Below are 24,253 nucleotides of genomic sequence, written 5' to 3'. Positions count from 1 at the left end.
CAGTCTGACAATAGTGACTGAAGGATACCATTGATTTTAAAATATATTCTTGATTTCAGAGATGTCGTCTTAAAATCTGTGGAATTTAACATTTTGCTCACATGCTAAAAATCACTCGGTAGCTTTCCATTTCATTTAGAATAAAATCCCAAATCCTTACCATGGCCCACAGGGTCTTGCTTGATACGACTCCTGACTATCTCTATCATCTCATCTTCATCACACTCCCAAGTTCATTCAGCTTCTTTCCTCTGGCCACACTGGCCTCTCCGGGTACTGAACTTGTCTAGTTTATATGCATCTCAAGGAAACTTCCTCTTTGCTCTAGCTAGAATGCTCTTCTTTCAGTATATGGAAAAAGAATTCTTTTCCTCATGCAACTTCAGCTTTAATGTCCCTCAATGAAAACTCTGATTACCTGGTGTAAATTTGCCATTCTTACTGTATCACCCTTATTTTTTTCTTCATGGCACTGACATGAAATTATTGGGTTTATTTATGTAGACAGCTGTGTCTTTTCTGTCTTTCCACAATAGAATATATATCCCATGAAAATGGGAACCTTGCCTTTCTTTCTTTCTTTCTTTCTTTTTTTTTTTTTTGGTTTCAGGAGTAGAATTTAGTGGTTCATCACTTGCGTATAACACCCAGTGCTCATCACAAGTGGCCTCCTTAATACCCATCACTGATATAGCCAATCCACCCCTCACCTCCCTTTCGGCAACCCTCAGGTTTCTCTCTAGTAAAGAGTCTCTTATGGTTTGCTTCCCTCTCTCTCTCTCTCTTTTTTTTCCTTCCCCTATGTTCATCTGTTTTGTTTCTTTTTTTTTTTAAGATTTTATTTATTTGACAGAGAGAGAGAGATATAGCGAGAGCAGGAACACAAGCAGGGGGAGTGGGAGAGGGAGAAGAAGGCTTCCTGCTGAGCAGGGAGCCTGATGCAGAGCTCGATCCCAGGACCCTGGGATCATGACCTGAGCTGAAGGCAGACGCTTAACGACTGAGCCACCTAGGCGCCCCATTAATTTTGTTTCTTACATTCCACATATGAGTGAAATCATATGGTGTTTGTGTTTCTCTGACTCACCTATTTCACTTAGCATAATAACATTCTAGCTCCATCCATGTTGTTGCAAATGGCAAGATTTCATTCTTTTTGATGGCTGAGTAGTATTCCAGTGTGTGTGTGTGTGTGTGTGTGTGTGTGTGTGTGTGTACCACTTCTTTACCCATTCATCAGTTGGTGAACACTTGGGCTCTTTCCATAGTTTGCCTATTGTTGATAATGCTGCTATAAATATTGGGGTGCATGTATCCCTTCAAATCAGTATTTTTGTTTCTTTTGGGTAAATACCTAGTCGTGCAATTGCTGGGTCATAGGGAAGTTCTATTTTTACTTGTTGAGGAATCTCCATACTGTTTTCCACAGTGACTGCACCAGCTTGCATTCCCACCAGCAGTGTAAGAGGGTTCCCCTTTCTCCACATCCTCGCCAACATCTGTTGTTTCCTGTGTTGTTCATTTTAGCCATTCTGACAGTTGTGAGGTGGTATCTCATTGTGGTTTTGATTTGTATTTCCCTGATGATGAGTGATGTTGAGCATTTTTTCATGTGTCTGTTTGCCATTCTTAGGTCTTCTTTGGAAAAATGTCTGTTCATGTCTTCTGCTCCCTTCTTAACTAGATTGTTTATTTTGGGGGGTGTTGAGTTTGGTAAATTCTTTATAGATTTTGGATATTAACCCTTTATCAGATATGTCATTTGCAAATATATTCTCCCATTCTGTAGGTTGCTTTTAGTTTTGTTGATTGTTTCCTTCATTGTGTAGGAGCTTTTCACTTGATGAGGTCCCAATAGTTCATTTTTGCTTTTGTTTCCCTTGACTCCAGTGACGTCTAGTAAGAAGTAGCTATGGCTGAGGTCAGAGGTAACTGCCTGTGTTCTCCTCTAGGATTTTGATGGTTTCCTGTCTCATATTTAGGATATCATCCATTTTGAATTTATTTTTGTGTATGGTGTAAGAAAGTGGTTCAGTTTCATTCTTCTGCATGTTGCTGTCCAGTGTTCCCACCATTTGTTGAAGAGACTGTCTTTTTTCCACTGGATATTCTTTCCTGCTCTGTTGAAGAAGATTAGTTGACCATACAGGTGTGGGTCCATTTCTGGGTTCTTTATTCTGTTCCACTGATCTATGTGTCTGTTTTTGTGCTAATACCATACTGTCTTGATGACTATAGCTGTGTAAGATAGCTTGAAGTCTGGAATTGTGATACCTCCAGATTTGCTTTTCTTTTTCAGGATTCTTTTGGCTATTCAGGGTCTTTTGTAGTTTCATACAAATTTTAGGATTATTTGTTCTAGCTCTGTGAAAAATACTGGTGGTATTTTGATTGGGACTGCATTAAATGTGTAGATTGTTTTGGGTAGTGTAGATATTTTAACAATGTTTGTTCTTCCAATCCATGAGCATGGAAGGCTTTTCCATTTCTTTGTGTCCTCTTTGATTTCTTTCATCAGTATTCTATAGTTTTCAGAGTACAGATCGTTTACCTCTTTAGTTAGGTTTATTCATAGGTATCTTATCTTGTTTTTGGTGCAATTGCAAATGGAACTGATTCCTTGATTTCTTTTTCTGCTGCTTCATTATTGATGTACAGAAATGCAACAGATCTCTGTACATTGATTTTATATCCTGCAACTTTACTGAATTCATGTATGAGTTCTAGCAATTTTTTGGTGGAGTTTTTGGCTTTTCTACATAGAGTATCCTGTTGTCTGCAAATAGTGAAAGTTTGACATTTTCCTTTCTGATCTGGGTGCCTTTTATTTCTTATTGTTGTCTCATTGCTGAGGCTAGGGGCTTCTGGTACTATGTTAAATAACAATGGTGAGTGGACACCCTTGTGTTGTTCCTGACTGTAGAGGAAAAGCTCTCTGTTTTTCCCCATTGAGGATGATATTAGCTGTGGGTCTTTCATATATGGTCTTTATGATGTTGAGTTATGTTCCCTCTATCCCTACTTTGTTGAGGGTTTTTTATCAAGAATGGATGCTATATTTTGTCAAATCCTTTATCTGCATCTATCAACAGGATCATATGGTTCTTATCCTCTCTTTTATTAATGTGGTATATCATGATTATTGATTTGTGAATATTGAACCACCCGGGAACCTTGCCTTTCTTATTTACTATTCTATTTATTACCCCCAACTGTGCCAGGCTCATAGAAAGAGAGCTCAGCAAAACTCTGTGCAATAACGAATCATTGGATGGATTTGGGGTTCAGAGCAAAGATCAAGACTAGAGATATAAATTTGGAAAATATGAAAATATGGACACTTGGCTAAGGAGAGTTTTTTGTTTGTTTTTATTTGTTTGCTTTTGTGGTTTATTTGTTTTTTTTTTAATGAAAGGGAGGAGAGAATAGAGCAGAAACCAAGGTTAGTCAGAGAGTTTTCTACTTTTTAGTTTTTTATTTTATTTTGTATACATAATGGTCATAAATATGGTAAAATGTTAATGAAAGTGCCAGAAATGAAATAAAAGTTGAATACCAAACAAGAGGAACATTTTATTTGCTAAGTTTAATGTCCTTTCTTTTAGAACTTCATTTATTTACTCTTTTTCTATAAGCTACATAACTTGCTTTATGTACAAATAGAAAGCTTACTTTAAATGAATTATGACTTCTAGTATAATGTCTAAAATGGTAAGTTCTCCAAAGCATTCACTAGACCACTTGTAAGTAAAAATTTTGAACACCACTTTTAAAAAAATAATGTTTAAAATTACAATAACTAACCATTAAATTAATTCTACTATTGTAATATGCATTTTTCTGCTTATTTCTGTGAACTATGAGTAGGTTTTGGGTGTGAAAAATCTGATCAGTTAAATTTTATATTGTCTCAGTTCCTTGAGGCTGCTATACCAAAACAACACAGACTGGGTTATGAACAACAGAAATTTACCTCTCACATTTTTGAAAGCCGGATGTCTGAGACTAGCATGGGCCGGCGGGAGGAGAGCCCTTTTCTGGGTTTCCAGATTTTAAACATGACAGAAGGTATGAGGGATCTCTCTAGGGTCTCTTTAATAAGCACACTAATCCCAGGGACGCCTGGGTGCCATCAGCTCAGGTCATGATCCCAGGGTCCTGGGATCAAGTCCTGCATTGGGTTCTCTGCTCAGCAGGGAGCCTGCTTCTCTCTCTGCTTGCCACTCCCCTTGCATGTGCGCTCTTTCTCTCTCTCTCTATGACAAATAAATAAATAAATAAAATCTTAAAAAAAAAATAAGAGCACTAATCCCATCAAGAGGGCACTGCTATCTCCCAATGGTCCCAGTCCCAATATTATATTGGGCATTTGGATTTTAACATATAAAATTTGGGGGGGGCACAAACATTCAGTCTATGTCATAGTGTTTTGCAAAGTTATTATCAGACCTAATAGCATCCAAAGGGGATTACTTTCACAAGCTGTAAAATTCCCAAGAGAAACACACCATTATGTTAAAGAGTATTTTTTTTTAATTTCCTTGGGAAATAAATGCATCTACTAGATTACTGTCAGTGAAAACCAACAGTCAGTGGAGTATATTCTGTGTATTAATTTTTTCTCCTTAATCACTTCCTTTTATTTCATTCCTTTCATATTTCTCCTCCCTAAATTACTACTGAATATATAAATACATACTGAATTATACACGCTAGAATTTAATAAGTGCTTATATAATCCTAGGTGATTAAATGAGAAATTTTTGTATTTCCTTTTGGATTTTTCAGTATGAAAATATTATTTTAAACACTTATTATTTAAGACAAGATGCTAAAAGAGTCAGTTTACAGGAACAACTGGAGTTAAGTATAGAATTAAGCATCATAGCATCTGTGAGCCTCCTTTTTCTGAGGCTTTCTGGTCTGCACACTGGGAGAGCCTGACACCTACTGGAATAGAAACAGTTTACAATGTCCCTGAATAGGCTGAAGTCAGAGTGTGGGGAAAAGAAACAAAAAATAAAATAAAATTAGGTAAAATAAGACAAATTTATGAAAACAGTTTTATTTAAGTAACTTTAAGAATTATTACTCGTAAATATATAAATATATATTATATACAATATGTTATACATTTCTAATCAATGTGTCTCTTAAAAATATACTATCATTAGCTTTAAAATTTAAAAAATAGGTTGGATCAAAAAGCAAACTCTATACATATCCCCTGGAATGCGGACACATTCAGCTGATTGTCCTAAAATTTTACACTGAAAATATCATATATACACAATAATTTGCGACTCTGAGACACTGTATCATCATCTATCATCAAAAACTCAATTACAATTACCATACAGTGCCCACGATGGAAGGCAAATTAATTATGCCTGACAAAGACTTTAATTGCAAAAGTTGGTATATAAAAAAAGAGTTTCTTTTTAAAACCTAAATTAACCAGAAAATTAAAGTATCAGAATATCAGAAATTCCCCATCATCTGAGCTTTGCGTGATTGCTTTTCAAAATTTGTTTTAAATATATTTTTACATGATTCTTTTATAAAACTAGGACTTCTATCCAAGTTTAAATATTATGTAGAATTTTGAGGTAAAGGTACCTACACTAAAATATTAATGAATTACAAACATAAATTTTGTTTGAAAATAAGTTGTTTTCTTAAGGAGATTAGTGTTCAGATGAACTTATTGGACTATTAGCCAAACTAAATATAAAATGACTGATGTTTTATTCTAATGTGTGATTTACATATCAAGAATCTTTTTACTAAATCTAAGTACTTACTTTAAATTTTTATTATTTTTTCTTTCATATTGTGTATATGTATATTTCCTTTGGAGTACTTTCTCATTTATGACTGGTGAACTCACGTAAATTCTAGTCTCTCAAATTAATAATTTGATAAAAGTGTTCTTGTTATAGTTTGATTAAAAAATAAAGACTTGTATAAAATAAGGATTTCATAACATTTGGGAAGTATTTATGTTCATAATTTTTTAAGACTGTAGAAACATTTTGGGGTGTCTGGGTGGCACAGATGTTAAACGTCCAACTCTTGGTTTTGGCTCAGCTCAGGATCAAGCCCTATGTGGGGCTCCGCGCTCAGCGGGAAGTCTGCTTGAAGATTCTCTCCCTTGGCCCCTCCCCCTGCTTATGCTGTCTCTCTTGCTAAATAAATAAATAAATCTTTAAAAAAAAAGACTATAGAAACATTTTGAGTACATATGTATTCTAAGAGCTAAGCTTTATCATGTGATCTGAACATAAAGGATGATGATGATGTTCTGTAATGGTTTTCTGGAAATTATTATTATTATTATTTTTAAAGATTTTATTTATATATTTACTATTATTTATTTGAGAGAGAGAGTGAGCGGGGGGGGGAGGAGCAGTGGGGGAGGCAGAGGGGAAGGGAGAGAAAATACATATATATTAAATGTATACATATATTTACACACATATATATGTGTATATATATATATATAAGCAATTATGGTTAAGATAAATTTATCAGGTCATTAAAGAAGTGAAAAAGGAGTCGTCTCTATTTGCATATATGGCAAAAATTGGGAGATATATATCTATTCCCTTCGTAAAAAATCCTATTAACTTTCTGAATCATGTAATCAGCAGCAGCAGCAGCAAGTGTTTTATATATATTATGTTAATTCATTTGGTCTCACAACAACGCTGTGAGATAGGTTATATCATTATACTTATTATATGGAAGGCGAAGCCACATTTAATGAACAAACTAATGGCTAATAGTTGTAGAGTCAAAATCTCAAAGCAGGCAGTCTGGCTCGAGCATTAGTCAACAACTCTGTTACCTGCCTCTCTAGTCAGGGAAACTTTTCCTTATTATTTTGTTTTGCTTATGTAGGTATCCCAGTCTCTGCTCCTCCCCTTCTGCTTCATTCAGGGAAAAAACAGAAACAAAAACTCCAGACACAGCAATGCAATCTCTTCATTTGCCTGCATGTATGGAGTAAAAGAAGAGAATGAAAATCTTGTTCAGGAGGCAGCCTTTCATCATCAGAAATAACCTTATAGGTCTGACTTACAGAGCTGGGGGGGAAAAATGTGTTTATGATGGCTGTGAAGCTGAGAGAAACCCCTCTTTTCCCTTTCTTCCCTTTCCTTCTTTTCCCTTTTTCATCCATTTATATTGTAGCATGTGGCAGAATTCCTTTCCTTTTTAAGGCTGAATAATATTCCATTGTAGATAGATAGATGATAGATACCTATATATCACATTTTGTTTATCTATTCATCTGTCCATAGGCACTTTGATTGTTTCCACCTTTTGGATATTATTATCCATGAAATTTTAATGATGTTCTTCAATGAGGATAGTGTGCTAGGGAGAACATTTACCCTGACTGGTGGTGTTATCTGAAAACTGTTCTTTTTTTTTTTTTAAACTTCAAGCATGTGTTTATCCTCAGGAACTTAGGAATTGAATTATTGAACCAAATAAGGCTTTATTTGATTGATTTCCTCTCTAATTATTGACATCAACAAAATTAGGCTTGTTAGGATATATTCTTGCCTTTAACATTTATTCTCCTTTTAAAATGAATTACTTTTTACAAATTTATAGGAGAGAGAGGGGCAGAAAGAGAGAGAAGAAATTGACCACATATGTTACAGAGTTTAGGAATGAGCAGGTTGGATTTACAAAAGTAGTAAACACTTGTCATTAAAAACACATGATATTTCTGATGTATTTAGAATGTTTATCTCTTCATCGTTGAATTTGCTGGGGATTTAATTGCTATGTATTTGAGGCATTTAGTGTACAATGATGTACTATACCATAATTTCATAATTTCGCTGTTAGTGATGGTCAAACTTAGCTCAGGTAGGTTTTTGTTGGAATGTATTTCCATGCAGTCATCATTTTGTAATTAAAACATAAGTGTTCCTCATGAGATAAATGAGTGGCAACAGGAATGAACTATTCTTTTGTGAAGGATTAATTAATATTCTTTTTTTTTAAGATTTTATTTATTTATTTGAGACAGAGAATGAGATAGAGCATGAGAGGGTCAGAGGGAGAAGCAGACACCCTGCCGAGCAGGGAGCCTGATGTGGGACTCGATCCTGGGACTCCAGGATCATGACCTGAACCGAAGGCAGTCGCTTAACCAACTGAGCCACCCAGGCACCCGGATTAATTAATATTCTTATCTATAAATTAAATCCCGTGGGAAACTTAGTCCTTTCCTTGAGGCATTTATGAATTCATTAATACATGTATATATTTTTATCATTTGTAGTTTGTAGTCACCCTTAGGTACAAGGTAAAGAATGATTATCAAGTCAGGGAGGCATAGGTGGTTATTAGGTGAGGTGCGGGAGGCTGATAGGAGAGTTGCAAAATAATCCTCTTTCCCTAAGAAAGTTTGAATTTTTCAGAGGTAGCCATGACTGTGTTTCATTTTCCTCTTGTTCCTCTTTGAATCCCTAAATTCATCTCAAAAAGGAGATGACAGGAAACAAAATCATAAAGGTCCTTCACTTCATAAAGTCTCCCCAAACACAAAATCTCCTCCAACTTCCTAGAAAAAAATTACATGCTATTGGCTAATTTATGGTGGGGGTTTTGCTGGTGTACCTTGATGTCTAGTGAATATCCACAGTACCTATTATTTTCATGCTATTGGGTCAGTTCAAGCCACAGGTTATCAGTATACAAGTTTAAACGTTCAGCCTTTTATAAATAGGATGGCAAGCAATTTATTAATATGAGTTTTAAGGACTAGTATAGAGAATGTTAACTGGTCGATTGTTGTCTTTTATTTCTTAAAGAAAATATTTGTTGCGGTCATTATTTAAATGAATCCTTTGTTGCTCAGTCTACTCTTGGTTCAGGATAAGAATGGATATGATTGGGTCATAGTTTGGGTCAGGGTATGCTTCAAATGACAAATCACTAATTAATGGAATTTTTTTTTTTAATTTAGTCTTTTTACTAGATCCCTGGAAGACTGGGTTTCTAAAACATTTCAATCAAAAGTACAGTATACAGTAGATTATTTACAATGCTTCTCTTAGTTCATTATCCACAAGACTTCAAGTTGTGTAAGTCAAACTAGAATCCTTTTTCTACCTTCTGTTTTTTTTTTTTTATTATTCTTATGTTACTACCTTCTGTTTTGCATGGTCTGCAAGCTAGGCTGGTGTTCTTAAATAACCAAAGCTGCCTGGTTTTCCCTAGAACAAACCTTTTACCTATTAACTTGGAAAATCCAAAGAATCAATACAAGCTTTTTTCAGTACATGCTGCTGCCCAAAAGAAACAGTGTTATTACCCTGAAAGAGAATCCCAAATGCAGTCTGCTGTTTGGAGGGTTACGACCCCATGGAAAGCTAAACACTTCAAAGTACTGCTCTCCATCCACCATAATCAGTCTGGAAATGTACAAAGGGTTTTTAGATTTCAGCAAAATGCTTGTCTGGGATCATTACATTTGCCTTTATGCTGCCTGTCACCATTTTACCATGCTTAATTTTCTATTTTTAAACTTATATTTTCCAATAATTTGGTTTTAAAATTTCTATTTACATTTTTAACATGTAATGAGCTTATTTCATCAGTAGCATAAACCTAATTATGAGTCACACCAGGGGCTCTTTGGCTGTGGATAGTTCTTCCAATTTACACTAGATCAAAGATTGTTGGGCCATGAGCAATCTGCTGGTCTGTTTTTTGCCTACTCAACTCTTTCAGTCATGAGATTGTTTTAGTATTTAGGAATTTAAAAGATCTCTGCAGGTGACACTGTGATTTAGTCTCACAAACAGTATCTATACCTATCATCTATCGATCGATGGATCCATCTATCCATCTAGCTATTGTCTCTTTTTCCATAGCCCAGAGCATGTAGGGATCGTGGTACTTTTCTCTGTCCTGCCTCGTACACCTCCCTCAACACTCACGCAGCCAATTCAGGTGACAGAAGATTTAACTGCTTCTGTTTGAAGCTGGTCATTCTCTATAATTAGGATAATCAGTGGATTTGCATAAGAAACCTAATTCATATTTTAAAATACCCCTTTTTTGTGGCCCTCTCAATTTGAAATCTTTCATATTTCTGTTTCTTGCTTTTGCCAGTTCTTTGTTTCACAGTATTTTTGCAAGTCTCCCCATGCTTTTACAAAATGCGCCAAAAGGTCTTTTTATTTCTTTATGGAACTAACCGTTCAAACTTCTCATTCAAAAGATCTTTGCACAATAAGCTATATGGTACTCAATGTATCTGCTGTAGGTGGATGAATGACAGAGTAAGCTTTATTGTAGAAAAACATTTGGTCCCAAGAAGCCTAAATATTCCAAAGCAGATGTTTACTAACTCCAGTGGCTCTACTCTGGGGAAAAACTGGGTTCCTCCTTTGGTCTTTAACATTTAGATTGATTTTTTTAAAGATTTTATTTATTTGACAGAGAGAGAGAAAAAGAGAGAGAGAGAGCACAATCCAGAGGGAGAGGCAGAGGGAGAAGCAGACTCCCCACTGAGCAGGTAGCCCAATGCGGGGCTCTATCCCCAGACCCTGGGATCATGACCCGAGCCAAAGGCAGACGCTTAACCGACTAAGCCACCCAGGCACCCCTAGATTGACTTTTGTATTATTTTAATTATTATTTGTATTTTTAGGCAAAATGGATTTCAAACATTCTACTGATTTAGAGGCATATATCTCATACTGATTTGAACTTGTAGTAATTAGATTATATAGTCATATAACATTTCTTTTAATACCATATTTTGTAAATCATCCCTGCCCACTCCCCCCCCAAAAAACTCATCATCTCATCATAAATGAGAAGGAAGGATATAAATTAAATGTAATGAGATGCATATTTCTAATAGAAAAAAAAAAGTAAGGAGAAAAAAAATCATGATATAATCTAATCATTCAATTAATCTATAGTTATTAAGAACTTTCCATAGTTTGGTGTAGGGTCTTTATGATAAAGTAACCAGTACTGCAACTAGGAGTGAAGCTGAGCCTTCTTTTCCTAAAACAGTGTTTATATATTCTGCTGCTGACCTTTAAAAATTAGAGAAGTAATTTATGTAACATATTACAAGCACAATAAAAACACTTTCCAGACTTCTACCTATAGCAACTAGGTCTCACCCATCTGAGTTAGATAACTTACTTTCTCATGTAATTTGTTTAATAACTTATTTTTATGCAATTGCAAATAATCAATGTTTTGTGTCTGCACTTATTTAATAGTTAACATTTAATTCTCTCTCCATCCCCTACAACTCCATTTGTAGCATTAATGTATATTTACAATTTAAAATTCCTTGAGGTAGGGAATATCGTTATCATTTTGGGTGGCTTCTAATGTTTGAATGTCATCTAAAAATACACACTTTAATAAAGGCTATTTTTGTCTGATCATGACATTTTTGTGGCAAATGACTCTGATGCCGTGAAAGTTTCCCAGCTATTTCTATACTATTTTATATGTTGAAGAGAATAAGCATACATGGATGGATATAAAGAAAGTTTTTTAGAAACTGGTTGGGGAAAAGTTATGGATACAATATGATCTCATTGATAAGACATGAGTATCAGAACAGCAATTCAGCTAAGTCTATGAGACAAGATTTATTTATTTTATTCTTAATCATAATATTTTAAATCATGCTATATTTGATCCATACAAAATAGATGCATTATTAAATATAATTTTACCATATATACAGGTATCCCTAAACAATATATTGTTCACTTTTATTTTTTAGCTTTATGTAAGAAAAATGCATCATACTGTATTTCTCCTGTAACTTACTTGTATCACACAGGTTTGTTATATAAGTTAAATTTGGGCTATTGGATAATATTATAGTTCACTGTTTTAAGGGCAATGTCCACTGTGTAAATATTTCAGCATGTATTTCTCCTTTCTATGTTAAATGGACATTTGAGTTACTTTCAGTTTTTGATAATTATAAAGAATGCCTGCTGCTATAAATATTCAGATACATGATTACTGGTATACCTGTGCAATTGTTTCTCTAAAATATATATCAAGAAGTATAACCACTGGGTCAGAGGGGATTTGCATGTTCATTTTCACGTAATATTAACAAATTGTTTTTCAAAGTGGTTGTACCAATAGATACTTCTATTAACAGTATTTAAGAGATTCCTCTTATCCTCTATATCCTCTGAATATGTGAGATTGTTGAATTCGCCATGTTTGCTTATTCTGGAGTATCAAATATTATTCCATTGTGATCTTAATTTGCATTTTCTTGGTACCAACAAAAGTGACCTTCTTTTTGTACTCTTAGTAGCCATAGGTATAAAATGTTTGTTCAACGGGGGCCTGGGTGGCTCAGTCGTTAAGCGTCTGCCTTCAGCTCAGGTCATAATTCCAGTTCCTGGGATCGAGCCCCGCATAGGGCTCCCTGCTCGGCAGGAAGCCTGCTTCTCCCTCTCCTACTCCCACTGCTTGTATTCCCCCTATCTCTGTGTCTCTGTCAAATAAATAAATAAAATCTTAAAAAAAAAAGTTTGTTCAAGTAGTTTGTCCATTTTTCTATTGTTCTATTTTTTCCCTGTCCTTGTCTTACTTATTGGTGGGAATTTGTTATATATTATGAATGCTAATCTTCTGATTCATAGCCTCTCTCTCTCTTTTTTTTTTTTTTTTGGACATAGAGAGATAGAGCATGGGGTACAGGGGCAGAAGGAGAGGGAGAGAATCTTAATCTTAGTGCAGTGCTGCCTGCAAAGCTCAATCCCACGACCCTGAGATCATGACCTGAGCTGAAACCAAGAATCGGACACTCAACCGACTGAGCCACCCAGGCACCCCATAGCCTCTCTTTTCAATCACTTTTCGTGTTTTTATGTGAACAAAATTTCTTAAACTTTATATAGTTAAGCATTTTAGTTAGTACATAGAAAAACAACAATTGATTTTTCTGTATATTTGCCTCAGATCTTGCTAAATTCACTAATTACCTCCAATAGCTTTTTTTGTAGATTCATCATGATCTTCTACATAAAACCCAAGTTTTCTGCAAGTAAACATACTTCTACTTAATATTCAATCTGGGTGACTTCACTTCTCTTTCTTGCCTTACTACATTGGCAAGATAATCCCAGGTCATGAGAATATATGCCTTTGCTTTCTTTTAATAGTTTTACAGTTTTAGCTCTTACTTTTAAGTCTTTGATCCATTTTTGAGTTGATTTTTATATCTGGTATGAGATAGGGGCCCAACTTTACCTGTTTGCCTATGGCTATCCATTTATCTTACCACCATTTGTTGAAAAGAATATTCTTTTCCCATTGAATTGCTTGGCACCCTTGTCAAAAATTAGTTGACCATAAACGTACAGGTTTATTTCTAAACTCTAAATTCCATTCCATTGATCTATAGCACCATTCTTATGCTGGTCAAATACAGTCTCACTTACTGTAGTTTGTAATAAGCTTTGATATTGGATAATGTGAGTACTGAGCCCTCCACTTATTTTTCAGTATTGTTTTAGCTATTCTGAGTTTCTTGCATTTCCACATGAATTTTAAAAACAGTTTTAAATTTCTGCAAAAAAAGGCAGGTGGGATTTTGACTGGGATTGTGTTGACGCTGTCGATCGTTTTAGGGAGTATTGCCATTCTAACAATATTAAGTCTTCCAGTTGATGAACGCTTTCCATTTATGTAGGTTGTCTTTCTTTCAGTGATACTTTGTAATTTTTGTACTTCCTTCGTTAAATCTATTCCTGAGCATGTGCTTATTTTTGATGCTATTGTAAGTGGAATTGTTTTCTTAATTTCATCTTTGAGTAGTTCATTGCTAGTGTGCAGAAATAAAATTGCTTTTTGTATATTGTAACCTTGCTATACTTGCTTGTAAGTTCTAGTAGCACTTTTGTAGATTTTTAATAATTTTCTACATAGGAGAAATATGTCTCTATGAATATATATATATACATATATACATATACATATTTGCCTGACTAGAACTTACAGTAAAATGTTTAATAGAAGTTACAAGAACAGACATTCTTGCTTTATTCCTGATCTCAAGGGAAAGCTTTCATTCTTTCACCATTTAGTGTGATGTTAGTTGTAGGTTTTTCAGAGATGCCCTTTTATTAAGTTGAGGTAGTTCCCTTCTCTTCCGAATCAATGTCTGTCTGCCTTTTTTCTCTCTTTATATTTTTTATCTGGAATTTATCTATAACGTGCTTAAGTGAAGTTTTACTTTGTGTTTATCTTCCTGGATTCATTGAGCTTCTTAGATTTGAAGACTGATACTCTTCTACCAAATTTAGAAAAATTTCAGCCACTATTTCTTCAACTATTTACTCTTCCTTGATCTTTTTCTCCTACTCTTCTAGAACTCTATTTTAGACCACTTGAGTTTCTGTTCATTTATATTTTAATATTTTTTCCTCTGTACTTCAGTTTGGATAGTTTCTTTTGCCCTACCTCCAAGTTCATTGATCTTAATGTCCAGGGTCCACACTTCTGTTAGGCCCAATCCAGGCAATTTTTATTCATATCTTGTATGTTTTTGTTCTACTTAATGGTTCTTTTTTTTTTTCTTGAGATTTGCCATGAGTTTATTTGCTATGCTCATTTTTTTCCTTGATAATCTTGAACAGGTTTACAGTAACTGTTTTAGTCATTGGTTGTCAATTCAACTTCTATGTCATCTCTGTTTTTTGGATTTTCACTCATGTATTGGTCCTATATTCCACCTTCTTCACATATCTAGTTCTTATTGTTGTTTGTTTTTTATGCTGGGCTGCTATGTTATGAACAGATTTTGTTGTCTTAGAAAGCATTGACTTCTGTTCTGGCATGGAGTTAGTTATATCAAGGATGGGATTTTTGTTAAGGCTTTGTTGGAGGGTGTGTAGATTAGCCTTACCTTACTGGATGCAGTCATTGTTAGGCTCAGGCAAACACTCAGATGTTTAATGAGAACTCTCCTCTTTGGCTCGTCAGGATTCTCCACGATGGGGTAAAATCTGGAATCTCTGTTCAGCTCACACAGCTTCATGGTATTTGTTCTCTGGTGGCCTTGCAAAGACTATTTGCAAGCACAGCATGGTATTCAACCCAAGATTTAGACAAACCCCTATGTTGACTTTTAAGATGACATCTCTGCCACTCCCCCTCATTTTATGAACTTTATCTATATATTCTAACCACCTCAGCAGACCCAAACTCACATCTCTATTTCCTTCACCCAGTGCTCTCTCTCTTTGGGGCCCACGACTTTGCGATGTAGTTTGAAAATTGTTTGCAGGCAGAAAACTAGATTCAATATGGAATTCACATCATGTTGTTCCCTTCTCTCAAAAAATCATTTCACTGCATTGTCTGTTGTTCAACATCTGAAAATTATTGCTTTATATATCTTGTCCAGCTTTACAGATTTTTACCAAGGGAAAGTAAATCTGATGTTCTGTAATGGCCAGAGCCAGAAATTTCTGAAATTTGTGTTTTTAGTTTATTACATAAAAAATAGGATAAGCCTATTCAACTTGTATCAAATTAAGGTTTAACTTAAAAAGGCTCTAAATCTGTGGATTAATTTGAGGAGAATTGATATATTTACATTGGCTGTTCCTATCCATTAACAGGATTTATTGGATCTTCTTTGGGGCTTTTCAATAAAGCTTAACAATTATATGTTATATCTTACACTTCTTTTGTTGGATTTAAGAAGAATAAGGTTATTTTTGCTATTGTAAGTAGTACATTTTTTAAATTTATTATTGGTACATTGAACTGTAACTGATCTTAACTTTGTGGCCATACATTTTTATTCAATTATAAAAAATTTATATTGATCTTAACTACATTGTTGAGCTCTTATAATCATTTGCATCTGGACTATTTCATATTTTTTATTCACAATCATATCATCTGCTGCTAATAATAGTTATTTTTTTTCCTCTTTTTTTAAATTTTTACAACATTTACTTATTTGCTTTTGTCTTATTGCACATTGTCCAAGAGAAGTAATGGACCTAGGTCTGAGTCTCCAATCTAAGTACTAATGCTGACATTTGCCATAAGGGCAGTCTTGGATTTTTACTTAACTTACAGCTGAACAATACAAGTTCTGGTTTTAACTCTTTTTATTCTTTTTTTTTTTAAGATTTTATTTATTTATTTGAGAGAGAGAGCACATGAGAGGGGGGAGGGTCAGAGGGAGAAGCAGACTCCCTGCCGAGCAGGGAGCCGGTTGCGGGACTCGATCCAGGGACTCCAGGATCATGACCTAAGCCGAAGGCAGTCAGTCGCTTAACCAACCGAGCCACCCAGGCACCCCACTCTTATTTATTCTTAATTTACTTTGATCTTGTAGCATTTCTTTACTTTTCATGTGTACAGCAATGCAGTAACAAGTATGTTCTCTCATTTCCAGATATTTTAAGGTTAGGTACCAATTTTTCAAAGTATCTAATCCACAACACCAACAGCAATAGATACAGACCTATGAAAATAATTTTAATGGAAAGAATTCTTTTTGATAATGATTTTTTTAACAAAAATTATCTCTTCCTTAGGAATTGGTGTGCTTATGTACATACCAGATTATCTCCCACAGTGATACTAGACAACCAAGTCACTTATATTCCAAGTGGGAGAGGGCCCTGTGGCTGGGCCAGTGGATCCTGTCCTCAGAGGTATGTGATATTTTTTGAAAATAGCCACTGCTTATACTGTATTTATGTATGTCTTGGAATATATAGAGAAAGTTAATCATCCCAGGTGCATATGTATGATAGGGGTAGAGTAAGGTCAACACAGTAAATTAGATGCATGATTTGGGGTAAGTTAAAATGCAGATACCAATAATACATGCCTCATATGGGAATTTTTAGAATATGTGAGATAATGCAGTAATATGCTTAGCCTAGGGACAGGTACTTTGTGAGTCTTTAATAAATGTTAACTTTTATGCTTATTTCCATTTTTACTATTACTATTACCTTTATTCTATGACCTGATCAATAATCCTGTCCTTTAATTCTTATGAAATTCATACACAGTTCTAAAATTTTATTGATAATTTCTGCCTCATACCACATCAGAGAGAAGTCCATAACTTGGCAAGCCACTCTAATTGCAATTGTGCATGATCAAACGGCTAAATGGGGCCTTTCTTTATATGCCTATTTTAATGATTCATGTTATTTAATTTTCATTTATTAATGTTATTTAATTCTCATTTTAAAAAAACCTATTTAGGACATTTAAAAATTGCTCAAATGCGGACCTGAGTAATTAATAAATTCTCTGAATTCGTATAGTCACAGTAGCTTATCTGAGGGTATTTCAGAAGACCCCAAATAAAAACTAAAATTATTATTCAGGCCATGATGGCTCATGTTATGCAAATTGTCATACAAATAACTCAGGCAATGAATCTGACACATTGACACTCTGGAACAGTGCACAGGAAGGATATGTAAAATCAAGGTGTTTCTTACTCTCTGGAGGAATAGCTGAGGTTCATGGTCCAGAGAGCTAAGCACATCTTAGGGATTTGGGAGAGCCGAGCTCCAGTTCTGCTTTCAGCATTTACTCCCTTTGTGGCGATTTCCTTGTCGACATGAGATACAAAGAATGCATTGTTAACTCTTCAGTAATGAAAAATATTACCACAGTAACCCCATTATACTGTCCTTCTGAGTTCAAGGTGAGTTTTTTTTTTCTCTCTCTCTCTTTCTCTTTAAACAAACCAGAAATATGTATCTTTATTCTCATCTCTTATCTTTCTCTAGCTTTGAATGGGTCTCTCCATTCATGCATTATTTCAGTACATACGCATTTTTGTCACTTTCTCTTTTATTATGTCGGAGTCACATATAGCAGGGATCCAGTTTGCTAAAGCAGGGACATTGACTCTAGTAATAATGTAACTCAACTGCTTGAGTTCATCCTAATAAACTCTACAGAGTCGTTTTCCAAACAGCCTTACTTTCTATTTAGCTTTAGCTACTGGGCTGGAGCTATTTCACTGGACAGAGTGACTTAATGAATATAATTTACTGAAATAAACACAGGTAAATGACAAACCTACTTTTAGAGTTGGAAAGAACTTATAGCTCATTTTAAAATTGAGGAATAACCTCACACATATTGAATTACCCTTCAAGTCACAGAAGAAACTAAAACCCAAGTCTCCTAAAGCCCAGTCGGTTCCAATAATTTCCCTCCACATGATCAGGTTTATCCAGGAAATTGACTACTGTTGTCCCCACATAGTTGTAGGGGACAAACTCTAGAAAATAAAAGGGAGGCTAACCCACGCAGCATGGATTAAAATCCCACCTCGATCACTTTTATGTTCGAGACTTTGAGCACGTTATTTCATCTCTCCATTCCTCAGGTTCCTCATCAGCATATAAGGATAATAATATTTTCCACATAGAACTAATAAGAAAATTAAACAAGGTAATATATACCCATTTCATAGGCCCACTCGATAAATATTAGCTAAATATTGAAGTCATAAGGGTAAGAATAACATGGCCAAATTGTATTTATGATTTACATTTACATATATAGGGCCTACAATTTAGTACCATTCACCATTTATATTGATTGCTATACTAAAATGTTATAGTTTCTTCATTTCCCTTCCATGGTTTCTTCTCAGAAATATTTTCTCATGTTGGGTCCCTTCTTATTTCCCTCTCTTTCTTTCTCTCTCTCTCTTCCCCACTCTCTATCAGAGATAAATACCATATGAGAGAAATAATATTAAAAATTAAAATTTTTAAACTTGAGAAAGGAAAAAGTGCGGGTTAAAAATCATAGTGGTTGTCATAATTTCAGTTAGATCACTGATACACAGTTTAAGTTGTTTGATGTTGATTTGGGGGAAAACAGATCCTTAACTATAAGGATATAAGGAAGACTAAAAATTGAAATAAAAGAAATTGTCCTCATAAGCTATTTAACTTAAGAATATAACTATAAGGATATAAGGAAGACTAAAAATTGAAATAAAAGAAATTGTCCTCATAAGCTATTTAAAAAATAGAATTAAAATAAGTTTTAACATTTGTTTAGTAAAAAGTATTATCAAGGGAAAAGCTATACTACGTTTAGAAAATGTAATGATAGTTATAAACTTAAAATACCGAATAGCATAACTCTTAATGCTCTTTGTAATTTATTTAAAGAAATGTAAGTTTAACAATAATATTGATAAGGGGCTCCAAGGTGGCTCAGTTGGTTAAGCATCCGACTCTTGATTTCAGCTCAGGTCATAATTTTGGGGTTCTGAGATCGAGCCCCACATTAGCTCTGTGCTGTGTGTGGAGGCTGCTTAAGATTTTCTCTCTCCCTCTCCCCTTTCCCCACCCACCCCACCCCGCTCTCTCATGTGCTGTTTCTCAAATAAATAAATATGTAATAATAATAATAATATTGATGATGAAGATTATAATAATAATAACAGATAACATTTACTGAATGCTTCTTATATTTTAGGTATCATCTCCAAAACTTTAATTATCCCAACTGATAATTTAATGTGAGACAAATAATTGCTCTCCTCTCCAGATCTCAGAAGATATCAAATCCTGTCTACAGGATGCAACATAAAATCGTTACCTCATTGGAATGGAAGTGCTGTCCTGGCTTCAGTGGAGCAAAATGTCAACTAAAAGGTATATTCTAATAGTAATTTTATAATAATTAGAAGCATAAAACTTCTGAAGAATAAGCAATTGATTCCAGTGAAGAAAAGAGTTGTAGTCTCCCTTTTGAACCGAAGTTATTGAACACGTAGCCAAATCATTAAAACTGTTACCTCTCTAGAGCTTCCTAACTTAGTAGCTAGTTTAGCACCCTGAATTTCATAACGAGATGTCTTATATATTCCTATATTGTTATGTTCGTTTTAGAGGGCGAGTAAGTTGAGATCTATCTCACTTTTTCTTAACTATTTGCTATGGAGGCATGCCTTATTAAAATATCAGAAATCTTGGGCGCCTGGGTGGCTCAGTTGGTTAAGCGACTGCCTTCGGCTCGGGTCATGATCCTGGAGTCCCGGGATCGAGTCCCGCATCCGGCTCCCTGCTCGGCAGGGAGTCTGCTTCTCCCTCTTACCCTCTTCCCTCTCATGCTCTCTCATTCTCTCTCTCAAATAAATCTTTAAAATATCAGAAATCTTAATTTTATATTTTAAATAATCATTAAAAGTGACCCTATATGAAAATAAAACTACCTTCTAGTTTTTTCCAGTTCAATTATTTGAAATAATATTATGTATATGAATGAAATTCATTTTGAAAGAATATACAAATGTGGCATGAATAATTGTGCTTTTCTTCTTAAATCCTAATAGAGCCATTTTATCAACTGTGATTTTAAGGATTTTCTGGTGGCAAGGCTAATCAAACACGTGGTAACCTGCTGTGGCCTAACATCTGTGTGGCTATTACTTTGCTTTTGGCTTTAAACAGGTTTCCTTTGAAAAATAAGATATGGCATCAGCATACATATTTTAAATGAATGAATATTACAAGAAAGACCATTAGCAGTGGTGAGGAATTCAATCAGCAGCGTGAGAGACTGTGATTAAAAATTAATGTAAGTGTGGAGAAACCATTATGATTCACATTTAAAAAAAGAAAGTTGTAATACAAAAGCACTTGGAAACTTGCAGCTTCGTTAGGGATGTTATATATGGTTTTTCTAGCCCATTCAGTGAGAATCTGTAGGCAAATTCAACTGTAATGCTATTTGTTCTGGGTCTGGCCTCAATTTCAGAGATGTTATAAAAATTTAATACATTTTCAGGTTATAGTATGAATATGTACTTCATTTATAATCAAGTAAAATAAACTTTATTTATTTTTTATTTTATTTTATTATGTTATGTTAGTCACCATACATTACATCATTAGTTTTTGATGTAGTGTTCCATGATTCATTGTTTGCTTATAACACCCAGTGCTCCATGTAGAACGTGCCCTCAATGCCCATCACCAGGCTAACCCATCCCCCCACCCCCCTCCCCTCTAGAACCCTCAGTTTGTTTCTCAGAGTCCATAACTTTTAAATAAAATATCATCTATGCCAAAGTATTTAGAAACAAGGTAATTTAGCATATACTAAAAAAGTCCACATATGATCGTGCTTTCACATGATTCCTAATTTATGTGAGGTGCACAGGTATATTCCCAGTGGTAAAACATATTTGTTTATAATCTGTATATAGCAGATGGTTAAAAGTTCTGAACAGTATTTAGAATTATATTTCTAAAGTCTAAGGTTAGTTTTTATATTTTTCTTCTTTCATGCAGAAGATCTTGGGAGTATTAATTCCATGAAGGATATCTTAGGAGTATTAATTCCATTATTATTCTTAAAGATTCAAGTGTTTGTTCACAGCATACTTTTCTAGAAATTTAGAATGTCATTCATTACACACCCTGTTGCACCTATGGAACTGAAAGCTGATAAATCTTTATGTCAAAGAATGTCTTGGGCTGCAGCTGATTAAGAACTGCTGTTACTTCATACTTTGTCCTTTTATACCTACTAATCGATTATTAATCACTAAGGTGGACTATAAACATTTGTGAGGAAAAATAATAGAATTCCATCATTATAAATGTACACACAAGAAACAAGGCTAATTGACAGTTTTGAATATCTACTAGGTATTGCCATCCCCTTTTTTTCAAAGCATCACATGAAATATTTAAATTGAATTCAAATAGTTTAGCTTTGATTATTTAGTGACATCTCATGTTCTATTTGGAAGCAACCTGTGGATATTTTTAATACTAGATTTACAAATCATTATCTTGAATCCCATTAGCAAAAATGTCCCAGAACAGATCTGACTATGACCTTCTGTCACAGTACTGTAATTAGAATTACTCATAATTCAGGCATCTGCTGATGAAGCTTTTGTGGAAAGGTCATCTTTCTATTGAAATCCCTGGTAGGAATAACATTCTGATGGCAGCCGTGCCCATTGTGTCATGTCATAGAATCAACTCCATATCACTGTGATTCCAAAAAAAAACCCTACTGTCGCTCCCTACAATGTTCTGAGTGTCCTACTCTTCACTTTTATTGCAGTACATAAAAGCTGTTGTATTTTTTATTAGTGCAGTTGATGCACTGGTAGTATCAAGAACTACCGTGTCCCTTTGTCCCTTGAATCAGTCTTCATTATTTCATCTATCCTAGGTTTGTTTTCCTTCCTTCCTTCCTTCCTTTCTTCCTTCCTTCCTTCCTTTCTTTTGTTCTTTCTTTCCTTCCACATTTTCCCCTTCTGATTCCTCCTTCCTACATTCCAAGTCCCCCCCACCATCACACTTCATATATGTGCCAACAGTCTCGTTTTTATATGGAAGGGAAAATTGTCAGGTTTCCTTTGACAACACTCTCCGCGCTGTCTCATATGACAAGCAGCCCCAAATATGACAAGAATAATCAATGTGGCTCATCCATTCTTCAAACTTCTTCAGAGCCTTCAAGGGTTTGGAATAACATGGTCATGTAGCTTCTGTGATAATTACTTCAGTGTTAGTCCTTTGCACTGGGAGATTATTTTATCCATAGAAAATTTGTAAAATACTGCACAAATTTTACAAATCCCTACTTCCCCCAAAAGTTCCATCCCCACAACTAAAATAAATGTCATAATACAAAAGTAACAATTTCTTTTTCATTGAGATTGCAGTAGGGTGATCTTTTTAAATATACAAGGAAAATCCATAGAACAGGAATAAAATGGAACAGCTAGCAACTTCACGCTCTTTTATTTCTCCTCCTCCACTTCTCTACCTTTTTCTCTTTTTTTTCTCCCCCCCAACCCCAAAACTCCTTCTCCAACCTGTTAGAAAGGGATATTGTGATTCAAAATCCATGAGGCAATTCGTCCTGTTGTCTTACTCTACAATATGCTGTTTGTAATATTACTGAACCTCCATACATGCTCATTTTGCTACAATTTAGATAATCAAAATTCTGGTAAAATGTTCTAGATTAGTTTATTAAAAATATTAGTCATACTAGCTAGAGGAAACCAATTTTTTTAAAAGTATAAGTGAATAGAATTTTGCTGGATAAAAAAAGGAAGAAGCGTTAAGTCCAACAGCAAAGTAATAGTTTTGATGTATTTTACATTTGGTATACCTTTTTGAGGATCAAAGAGTTTATCTTCAGAAAGGGACCTAATTTTATGATGTGGGATCCAAGACATTTTTTTTGGAATGTCAGCAACAATATACTTTTTAAACCAATTTTATAAAATTTGCAATAATGTGCTTTTCCAGTAGATGTCTCTAAAATGTTCTTAAGTAGAACAAGGAAACTGTGGCTTGCTCTAATGACACAAAAGACGGGAATTTAAGTTCAAATAATGTTCAGTTAGAGAGGAGGAAAGAAAAGCTTCTTTGTAAATCTGTTAAAAAAAATTCCAGTCAGCTTTAGTCAGATCCTCTCTATAGGAAAATTATGTTTTATGAAATGTATCACAGATATTATGAATGCTGAAAATACAATCATGCAGTTATTGAAATAAACTGACCCCTGCCATACGTTATGAATATATAAAAATATTTCATTTCACAAATGCTGTGAAATAATTCAATAAATTTTATAAGCTATTATAACTAGCATTTTAAATATGGGACCTCTCCAGTAAAATTATTTTAAAATATGACTTCAATTAATATAAATATTTAAAACAGAAAAAAGTCCCTGTATTTCTTATATATATGCCTATCTAATTCATTCCAGTGGCATTTAATGCTTTCTCCTTTTAAGAAAGAACATTACCATCTATAAGCATCTTGCTCAATTATGATACACTTAGTCAAAAGTCACCATGTATCTTAGGTCTTTGTTGCACCAAATTGCTTTCTTTGGTTTGACTACCAAATCTCAGTAAATCTTTATATATGTACTGACCATCACCAAATAAGCATTTGCTTATCCTGGTATTGCAGGATCAGCGGGAAACTGGTCTTGTCACACAGGAAGGTTTTTGGTTCTAAGAGCAAGAGCAAGCTTCCTCATTACTGAGTTGCTATTAATGACTTCCTAAATATGCCTCAAAGATCTGGAAGGAAAAAAAAACCACTCATAGATAACACCTGTCTATTAAAACGAGGAGGAGGAGGAGGAGAAGGAGGAGGAGGAGGAAGGAAGGAAGGAAGGAAGGAAGGAAGGAAGGAAGGAAGGAAGG

The 24,253-nt window shown here is 34.6% G+C and overlaps 1 protein-coding gene across 1 annotated transcript in view; it reads left to right on the top strand.

The window, feature by feature from the left end:
- Nucleotides 1–24,253, top strand: part of MMRN1 (multimerin 1) — a 62,934-nt gene that overhangs the window by 5,760 nt on the left and 32,921 nt on the right. The window contains exons 2-3 of the mRNA XM_021702402.1: nt 16,593–16,712; nt 19,603–19,709. Coding sequence (XP_021558077.1) covers nt 16,593–16,712; nt 19,603–19,709 — 227 coding nt within the window. The remainder of the gene's footprint in view (nt 1–16,592; nt 16,713–19,602; nt 19,710–24,253) is intronic.

Source organism: Neomonachus schauinslandi, chromosome 2 (assembly GCF_002201575.2).
Source record: "Neomonachus schauinslandi chromosome 2, ASM220157v2, whole genome shotgun sequence".
In the NCBI taxonomy this organism is placed as follows: Eukaryota; Metazoa; Chordata; class Mammalia; order Carnivora; family Phocidae; genus Neomonachus; species Neomonachus schauinslandi.
This window is presented reverse-complemented; position numbering and strand designations above follow the sequence as displayed.